General features: G+C 32.6%; 1 protein-coding gene across 1 annotated transcript; it reads left to right on the forward strand.

Moving 5' to 3' along the window:
• The first annotated feature begins 4310 nt into the window (after positions 1–4310).
• Positions 4311–8048, forward strand: LOC148207584 (transcription factor bHLH143-like). The gene is made up of 3 exons (XM_088118410.1): positions 4311–5562; positions 5748–5905; positions 6017–8048. Exon 3 carries the CDS (start codon positions 6035–6037, stop codon positions 7127–7129), a length of 1095 nt encoding a protein of 364 aa, XP_087974536.1. The 5' UTR covers positions 4311–5562; positions 5748–5905; positions 6017–6034; the 3' UTR covers positions 7130–8048.
• Positions 8049–10660: the final 2612 nt, after the last annotated feature.

Here is a 10660-nt window from a genome sequence, read left to right on the forward strand (position 1 = left end):
TTTATTAATTTTTTTGTTACAAAATTACCCTTCCTAAAATGATTTTAAAATAAATATATTATTTTCTCTTTTTCATAGGAGAATCCTACCTATATTTTTGTCTACCACTAATTCAAATATTTTTTAAAAATCTTTCAAATATTTTTCCAATAAATTTTCAGGAGAATTATACTAACAAATCTAAAAAATAGTATATTCATTAAACAATAAAATCATTGAAAATGATACTAAAAATCTTAAAGAATATATAATAAATGTCAATAAACAAAATGAAATTAGAAACACAAATACTACCCAAAACAATAATGTAGTTAGAAACAGAAATACTAACACCCAGGACAAATAGACAAACACAGAACAGAGGAATAAATGGAGAAATAAATATAGTAAAGGGTGAATAAAAATGTGAACAAATAAGGTGAACATATAACGTAAAAAATAAAGTGTATTTTTGTGAACAATTATACAAAAAAATATAAAAGGCACTCTACCTACAATCTATAAAAACTCAACATATAGGCCTCTCTCTTCTCTGCTACCGACCGTCCCACTTGCAACAAGCTCTATCACCTACTGCGTTGCCCCACCTTGTTCCCTCGCCTAACAAGATCTTCTTTCTTCCTTGTTGGATTTCTGTTGTCTCCCTTTCTCCCCTGCTCTGATTGTCTCCCTCCATGATCTTCTGACGTCTCCTAGTGAGTTCTGTCTCTAAAAAAAACTAGAATGAAGGAAGGATAGAATCTAAGAAAGATGATAGAAGTTAGGATATTTGATTTTAAAAATAATAATCAAATAAAAAGGGTAGACGTGTCAAAATCAAACCTGCAAAATAGTTAGAAAAATACAAATCGACATTTTTCGTTATCAAATATCATTTAGCCATTTTTCAAAATCAGATGATAAACAGGAACATCTATCGTAAATTTTCTTTCATTAATGGGCCAGCCTAACCTCCAATAACTAGGCCCATAAAAGCTTGACTCATTGGATTGGGCTTGAGCCAGCCTATTAGATGCATTGGGATAATTAAATTTTAATTATCTTTTATAAAAAAAAAATAAAAGATTTTAAAACAAATTTTATTAAAATAGATTAAACTGATGTTTTTTTTATTTAATTTCAATTTAAGTTTCTTTTGAAAATTTGTTAACTTTATCTATAAAATTAATAATGTTATATATTTTCTTTTATTTTTCACTTTTATTTAATTTTTATAAATTTTTTAGACACTAATTTTGTTATTAATTATAAAGTATAATGTATAAAGTGTGAAATCTATTTTTTTAATCTTTAAAAAATGTATTTTTTAGAGAGAAATTTTAAAACTTTAACGGTTATATTTATATATATGATTGATCCAATTAATACTTCGTTAACCTACTTCGACTGATCAGTCCAAATATGACCCAAACAAGATGTATGATCCAACCTCCAAAATATTGATCCATGTATCCAATGCAATGAGTGTTGGGATAGGTCGAACCGATCAAACATTAACTTTGGGTCGAACTTGAAATCGGGCTTAGACCAAGTTTGATCCAACGTTTGGACCTTGAACTCTTAGATGAGGTTGAAGTAGGAGCCCATCGTACAAGATCCTTGAATGAGAAATTGCAGTAAGTAGCAAAAATCTTTTATGTATTTCATTTTTTTTTATTTTCAAATATAGTACAAATTTTCACTTACATCGGTAGTATATCAGTAGTATATCAGACACTCATATCAGTAATATATCATATTTATATCACATATATATTGTACAGACACTCATATCAATAGTATATCAAATGTCTATCACATACATATATCAGTAGTAAGATATATTACAGATATATTATAGATGTATATCATTTGGGTAACGTTGTCATTTTAAAATTGGACCTCGATTTTTTCTAAAAAAAAAGATGCTATATTTGAAAAAAAATAAAATAAATGTAGTTGCTATTTTGCTAATTCTACTAAATGTTTTTGCCATATTTGCAAGGATCTCAAATGGAATTTATATAACAAGAACCACACCATAATTATATCATATAAACATTATGGGTTCTATCTAAAAGTTAATTCCCAATGAGAGGAAAAGTCATATATATTTATAAACTTTTGTTATATCCCTTATTTTAATATTGAATCTTTAATAGAGATATAATTAGTGAATAAAGATGAGAGTCGGTTGTGGTAGAAATGGGGATGTATTCCCATTAAGGTACAAAATGTCGACGTCGATAGAAATACTGATTTTCCAATTTTATGGACATGTCGATATCGACGGATATTTGGGAAAAAATCACGGAAATTGTGAAAAATAATAAAAATTATTTTAATTAGTAAATAATACTTTAATTGTAGCTTACTACAATTGATCACTTCTAACCATCATATATAAAAATATGAGTAACTTACTTATGAAAATGTCAATGTCGATAGAAATGTCGGAATAAGATAATAAAGATTGATGAAAATAATTTAAATGAGTAAATTGAAATTCAATGTTGCTTAATTGTATTTTATTGATAATTAATAATTTATAATCAAATATAATTTTTTATTACGTAACTGAACAAGATATGAAATATTGATATATACACACACGTACCTATGATGATTATATTGAATTATTAGAAATTAAATTATGAATTTGAAAATTTTATAATTAAATTTGGAAAGAAAAATTGAAAAAAAAAATTCCATTTGAATAAAAATAGACTAATAGTGAAAATTGAAATAAATAAATAAATTTAAGTAATAATAATATTAGAAATAGAAATGGGAAGAGAGAGGAGAGGAGAGGGGAGGGGAGCACCCCTATAAAACCCCTTCCCTTCTTATTCTCGTTCAATCTGGCAGTGTGGGTATCGGACCAATGGGTTGTGTCTTTTTCTACCGATCCGACTTTTAGTTAAATTTTTTTTACGATAATTGTAGATATTGTCGAGATGTCGATTTTTTCAAGGCATTTCGACGATATTTTAATATATCGTCGATACATGGAAAAAAATAATTTCTCTCCATATGTTGATGTCGAACCCGTCGACATGTCGATGTGTCGACCGATATTTATAACGTGGATTCCCATCACATTTTCTAAATTTTACATCTAGGCAAACATTTTTCCATTTTTCTTATTTATTTTCACAATTGTTTTTGAAATCATAAACAATTAAACTTTTTTTTAGTTAATTATTTTCTAGTGAGCTGTACCTGACCCTTTCTAATTAATTATTTCTAAAATAAATTTTAAAAACACAAATTTGTAAAACAAGTTTTAAAAATTAATAATACTAAAATATGGAAAATTATCAAACAAATCTAAACAAATAGTGAAAAATATAACAAAAGAAAAATAAGAAAAAAAAGTTGAAAAAATAGGGTTAAATACTATTTTGATCTTATAATTTTAAATATGGTACATTTTAATTCCTGTATTTTTAAAATGTATGTTTTTGTCTTGTAATTTTAAAAACCATTTTAATCCCAATGTACAAAATTTTAACACAAGTTTATACACAATAGAAATCGTCTGATACAAATTTATAGTTATGTTAAGGATCCATGTTTAAAAGATAAATGGAACTAATAAGGGTTTATAATATAAGTGAGCTAGTTCTCTCATTATCAATTGATTTTAAGATAGAACTGCATGAATATTGATATGGTACCAAGTCCAAAAAACTCAAACGGATATCCGATCAAGAAATGGGAACCGACCAAGATCAATTAGTTAAAAGAGCCACGATCTTGAGGAGCATGTTAAAAGGATCTTACAAATGCTTATAGTAGACACTTGCTACTATTTTCTTCGCTAATTAGTTTTGAGATGGAATCGATAAGAGATATATGGACAAACATGATCACTCTTAAAAAATATAAAGATACCAACACATTTTGGAAGGTACATTAACTTAAAATTAACAAAAATAAAAATATAGAAGACCAAATCAAGATTTGGAAAATACATAAACCAAATAATATTTAAACCGAGAAAATATACGAAGTATGTAACAACCACTCAAAATGAGAAGAAAGGAAAAAGAAAAACTAAAAGTATGAGAAAATGATAAAAGGAAGGGGCAAAAGAGTAATTTGTGAAGTGTGTATAATGTTGACTTGACATCCTTTATGAGTCTCCCATCTCTGGACAATAAGCGTGCTCTTCGCCTTCCCACTCTCCACTGTTCTTCTACAGTTCCCTCTCCCTCTGCTCTGCTTTCCCTTCCATTTCCTTTGTCTCTCAATTGCTTTTGCTCCATAATTTCTTAGATTCTTTTTGTTTTGCTTGTTTGGAAGAATGGGGAGAGCCCTTTTGGAAATGGGTATTGTGCGAATTTGGAAATACCGAGATTGCGATTTTGTATTTTGTTTAATGATTTGATTCTGTATTTTCGGGTGAGGGAACTGTAATTATTTGCGTGAGATGTAGGTCTGTTTTCTCTCGATCGATTTAGGAAAAGATGTGGGATGGTCGTTCTTGATTTCTTTTCTGTTGAATGAATCAGAGATCTGTTACTGTTCCGTTCTGTGAATGTAAACATTTGATTTTATTAGTTTTTATTAATGTTCTGTATATTACTGCTGGATGATGATGGTCACTGTTGGCATTGTAGCAGTTAATTTGTTGCTTGGGAAATGAATGGGCAAAGGGAGTAAATGGTAGACAATTTTATTTTCAATTGTCTCTGTAGAACTGTGAACTTGGTTTATGATGCTTTTCTCAGAGACTGAGACTCACGTTTCATCTTATATGTTTTGTCTAAACAAAAATGAGAGAATTGCATTGATGCTCCTTCACATTCAGCTGGATTATAGCTAGCTTCTTATTTCTTCCTTTTTTTTTTGTTTGTCTTAAATTTGTATTTTAACTGGTCACCAATTTTATGGTGGAGGTTTTAACGCTGAGTCCCCGATTGGTATCTTTCTATGTCGCAGGAAAGTTATAGAAGTGACAGGAGGAAGTAGTAGAGGATAAACGGGGAACTACATAGGAGCAAGAATATGCCTTGGTCGAGTTCTACGGTCGATATGTTTCACAAAGTTGTGCGCCTGAAAATATGTTGTTGGTTTATACTATAAATCATTTCTTGTCCCATTGAACCTTTCCTTCTTCAGTTCTTATCTGCTTCATCATATCATCCATGGGATCCAATCACTTTTTTATCATTGCTTCCGATCTATATATCAGCTGAAGCCAGAATACAGTCTGACTTCTAACTCCCTTAGCTTCAGTTCTATATTCCAATTCTAGGAGTTCATAATCTATTTTCCATCTTCGTTTGCTTAACATTTTCTGAATCTCTACGTTTGTTTGCTTCCCCTGTGTTGTATTTTATGGTTAGTCTAGTGTGAAGTTCGGTGATCCTATTTGGACTTGGTCTCATTGTGTTTTCCCTTCTGTCTCACATCATATTCGTTTTTTAGCATAATAAAGGGTCAAAAGTAGTTATGGTGTGCCAAGCAGCGAGCCAAACACGATTTCGGGCTTTGAAACATGAAAATGGGATTGCAGGGAAGCCAACGATTATAGTTAAAGTGATTGCATGTTTTCAACCTCTGCAGAATTGCCAGGTATGTGCGGATTGGTTTTGATCATTTTATGGCTCTACATTTTATATTACATGGTAAATTATTATCGGTTGTAAGTATATGATCTTGCCACTATTCTTCTGCTAATTTATTTCTCAAATGTGCAATTGAAGTTTATTTGATGTCCTGGAACTATATGGTTACTTGTGCTGTGTTTCCTTTTTCAGGCTGAGTACTTCCGCCATTTGCTTAAACCCGTAACGTAGATCAATTTGTAATTCTTCCGATAAACTTAAGCAGGAGTTTTACTTTTGTTCTTTTAGTTGTTTGTTTCTGAAAGAATCAGTAATTGAACGTGGGGAATCAGAGACATATACATCTTGTGGTAGGTTTCACCAGTCTTGCTTATTTACCAAACCTGAAAGTGAAATGGTCGAGGGATTATTTTTGGTTGCTTTCTGAATATTTGATTTTTCCTTTTCATTGTCAACGTTAGGTGATTGTCTGTTGTTGGATGGTTAAGACCGGAGGTTTTTGGCCGCAGTCTGGGCATTCTGCTGGGAACCTGCCCAATTTGAATTGCATGAACGAGCTGATAAATTTCAGGCTGCGATGTCTGAACCCAGACACTTATATCTCTTCTGCACCGACGGAATTTCGGGGATCTTCTATCCCACATGCTCCAGGTTTGAATTCCGAACAGAAGAATGGGTTGCTGTATAACTTCCCATCTTATTTCGGGACCATGCGTCCCGATGCACTTCCATACCTTGTGGAGAAACACCACAATTCTTCTTTAGGACTTGCACGAATGACTTTACCTAGTTCAAATGCCGAGTTGTCAAAGAGGGAATTCATTATCTTTGATCAGTCTGGTAATCAAACAAGCGTAATGTATAGTTCTGGCTGTCCTGACGCTCGGATCCCTATCTCTATTAGTGCAAAAAACTGCAGTCATGGTTTAAATGATGAAGAAGATGAAGATGCCGGGGATATTGATTTAAAGAATTATTTGTTTCACAAAGATCCTTTGACGAATGGAATTGCTGGTGAGGAGAGCGAGATGCATGAAGACACAGAAGAAATAAACGCCTTACTTTATTCAGATGATGACAATCACTATAGCAGTGATGATGAAGTAACTAGCACTGGTCATTCTCCACCGCTGATTAAGGAACTTTATGATAAACAAACTGAGGAAATGAATGAGGAGGTTGCTAGTTGTGATGGCCCCAGAAAAAGGCAGAGATTGCTAGATGGTGGGCGCAAGAAATTGTCAGATGCCCCAGTTTCAGTGAAAGTAGATTATGCAATTCACAACTACGGAGTTGATACGAAATCAAGCTACACTGTTGGCGAAAGCCAAGGACATCAAATGGATTCCGGATTGGGAAAATTTTCGTCGAAAAAGGACAAGATCCGAGAGACTTTGAGGCTTCTTGAAACCATGGTTCCTGGTGCAGAGGGAAAACACCCAATGTTGGTCATTGATGAGGCTATAGACTACTTGAAGTCTCTAAAGTTTAAAGCAAAAGCTATGGGGCTGGCTACCACGCTCCCTCACTGTGATGTCGGTCAAGGATGTCAGGGCGGGAGAAAAAAGTGGTGACCAAAGATTTCTTTGCCAGAATGATTACTGAATTTGAAAAATCAATATGGTAGCGTTTGCTTGCCTTTATGGGACCCCAAGGACACCAAGAGGGATTGTACATAATGGGCTACTAAAGGAATTTAAGTAAATATGCAGATACTGCACTTTGCTTGTTGCCATTGAAGACAAAATGGGTAATGTTGACCAGAAATGATTATCTATTGGCTTTTGGGGCACTAAAGATTAAAGGAATCACTTAGATTTGACTACATAGGAGGTGACAGTGGGAGGTATTTTCTGTATTTTTGAGGGACCCCTCTTTTGCTTGAAATTGTTGAGAAACCCCATGAATTTAGTGCATGCGCATTTGGTTACTCAGGCCCCACCCTCCACTCCCCCCCTTCTCCAATATTGTGCTTCCCATCTCTTTACCTTTTATAGATAGAAAAAGAGAAAAAGGAAGAAAATTTGCAGATAATGCAAGGAATTGTGAGAGTGTAGTGTAGCATTGTGTTTCATGATGGATATGGTGGGAGCTGAGCTGGAGTTGCCCTTTAATCAATGATGTCGTAAAGGTAAGCTTGTTTTTTTCTTGCAAAGTGGGAAGTGATTGCTTTTTTGTACAGAAAGTTGTGAAAGGTGGTGCTGCTGCTCGTGAGGTATTTCACTGAAGTTGGCTTTGGATTTGCTGTTTCTAATGCTCTGTCTGTTCTGTGAGTTTGTCAGTTTGAGTTTGAAGATGATGAATAATTGGTGGATGAATGTGTTTTGTCATTATTGTTTTGTATTCTCCACCATTTTTAGCTGTTCTTTTCTTCCCTTCTGAGTGTTCTTTGCATTTTGTTTAAATCTGTCTGGTTTGCCTGTATCCCCACATCTCTGTAACAATGAAGTTTGAATTCTTATAAATTTTAAGCAGAGTTTCTTGTGGGTTGGATGTGCTGTTGGGTGAAAAATTAGCTTGTGATTAATTGTGGATACCGTAGCTGAAAAATTAGGCAGGATTTTTCTGGATTAATTGCGCTCTTCACTTTAACTGATTAAAATATATATCATTGACCAAAAATTGAAAGTTTGAAACTCATCCCATACATCGTTGAATCAAAAAAGTAAAGAAATGTTTGGATTAAAAGATGAAAAACAAGAAGAAAATATCTAATATTTTCCTCTTTTAACATTGGTTCGTGGGACTAGTCAATGTGCATGTAAGGAGGTTTTGATATTGATAGTGGTATGGGTGATCTACGGATCATCACTCGGACAAAGTTATATCACTGATGTCTGCAGTGTTCCAAGGCTACATATGATTTAGATGCCATGAAATTCTAATACCTCAACATGAATTGTGTAGATGCTAGGGTCATGTCTTTACTTATGTGCATACAATTAAACTATTTTTCAGTATTATGCAATAGCATGTTTTTGTCTTTATTTCGTCAAATAACGTAGCACAGCATGTTTCAGTCTCTATTTGATACTTGATCGCACCATCCTTGAAATTATGCAACAAATCCTTAAGCATAAAGGACATTGCTATCTGTATTGATAATAGGGACTAGGTACACAGATGAAAAGCTTATTCGAATTGCTTTCTCCTCTCGTGACTATTGTTAGAGTCGCTTTGACAAATGCCACATTGTTGTACTTCAAGCCTCTCCTGTCCCTATTTTTCTCAAACAAATTGTTTTGACACAATAATAGATTTTATCATATACTATAGTTATAAAAAAAAGGAAAATGCAAATGTTTTCCTTATTCTTGTTAAGATGAAGAGTTATTGGTTAATGAATTATTGCTAAAAACGAATTATTTAGACTTAGAAAGGGAAACACAAACGTTTTCCTTGATTTAATGAATTATTGCAAAAAAAAAAAAAAAGAAAGAAAGAAAGAAAGAAAGAAAAAGAATTATAAGGAAAAGATTATTCTCTTTCCGATATGGGGCAATATCTTTACTTTTGAAGTTTTGTGGTTGGAAATGAAAATTACTTTATGAAGAAAAAAGTACAGAAATTGTGAGCAACTTTTGAGATAGGGCCAACAAGCTTGTGATATTCACTTCCATATTCACATTGAAAATATCTTGTTACATTTATTTAATATTCTTGAATTAGGGGTAATTGACAAAAAAATCCTAATTATAAAGGAGTTGTAGACTTTTGACTCGCTCATTGACAAAATAAGAATGTTAGGTTTGTTCTTATATGAATGTATTGTTGAGATAATTGAGTGAAAATAGGAAATCTGTATGCTAGGAGGAAAATGATTTTCAACACTACTGTAAATTTCTACGAGTAGGATATTGCTTTCTTATAAAGAATAGGATATTGACTTCTTATAAATATAATCCTTTTGTTTTATTTGTACATAATTCAAACAAAAAAGACTTGAGTGGCTATGGGCAATTGTGGGCAGTGTGTGAAAAGGAGTCGGTATGTCGTGGGTTTGGTGAGGATGTTATCAATTGTGTAATCCTAGGTAGCCGTTGTTAGGCTAGAAGAAGATATCATTGTAGTTCATATCTTGAGTGAGATCTTCATTGTAATATTTTCAACTATAGTAGAATCTGCTTTCTCAAAGATGGAAGGTAATCCCTACAGTGTTAAGCTTTTCTATTCATACTTATTCATTTGTTATTGACGATATGATTTTTAACCTATGGAATGAAAGAATTGAATAGGTCTTTCTCAATTTTGGGAGAAAAATAATTATTTCTCTTATTGAATAATAAAACCCTAAGTCACCAATAAGACCCTAAGTCACCTTAAGTAGAGGTGAGAAACAAATTTAAATAAGGAATGTATCAGAATCATCTACCAATTACAAATAATAAAAGAAAAACAATTAATAAAAATTTACAATAATTATTTACTAAAAACACCATAAAACCAATACTTCCCCTCAAACTAGTTTAAAGATATCTTCCATTGCCAGCTTGTCAATCATTTATCAAATTGCATTTTTGGGAAGTCTTTAGTCAGCACATTAGCAATTTGCTCTATTGTCGGTAGGTAAGAAGTACATATGACCCCTGCGGTGATCTTCTCCTTAATGAAGTGTTTGTCAACCTCAAAATATGTATTGTCCTATCACGTAGGATTGAATAGTGAGCTATAGAAATGACGGTCTTGTTGTCATAATAAACACAAGAATACATGCCTTCTGAGAAACTTCAATTTTCTAGTAGCCTTTTTAACCATATACCCTCATAGATACCATGAGCTAACGCCCTAAACTCTACTTCAGCCCTACTTCTTGCCACTACATTTTGTTTTTTTCTACGTTAAGTAACTAAGTTACCTCAAACAAAGGAACAGTAACTAGATGTGGATCGTCTGTCAACAATACTACCATCTCAATCGGTATCAGTATAAACTTCGACCTACAAATGGCATGCTTCCTTTATAGTATACCTTTGCCTAGAGTTCCTTTTAGATATCTTAAAATCCTATAAACAACTTTAAAATGAGCTGTACTAGGAGCATGCATGAATTGCTTACCACACTTACTTCAAAGAAAATATCAAAACAAGTGTGAGACAGATAAATGA

This window comes from Momordica charantia, unplaced genomic scaffold (assembly GCF_013281855.1).
Source record: "Momordica charantia cultivar OHB3-1 unplaced genomic scaffold, Mcharantia_2.0 BLBB01000132.1, whole genome shotgun sequence".
Lineage (NCBI taxonomy): Eukaryota > Viridiplantae > Streptophyta > Magnoliopsida > Cucurbitales > Cucurbitaceae > Momordica > Momordica charantia.

Excerpts from the sequence above, each read along its gene's own strand:
- LOC148207584 (XM_088118410.1), top strand. The coding sequence starts at position 6,035 with ATGGTTAAGACCGGAGGTTTTTGGCCGCAGTCTGGGCATTCTGCTGGG.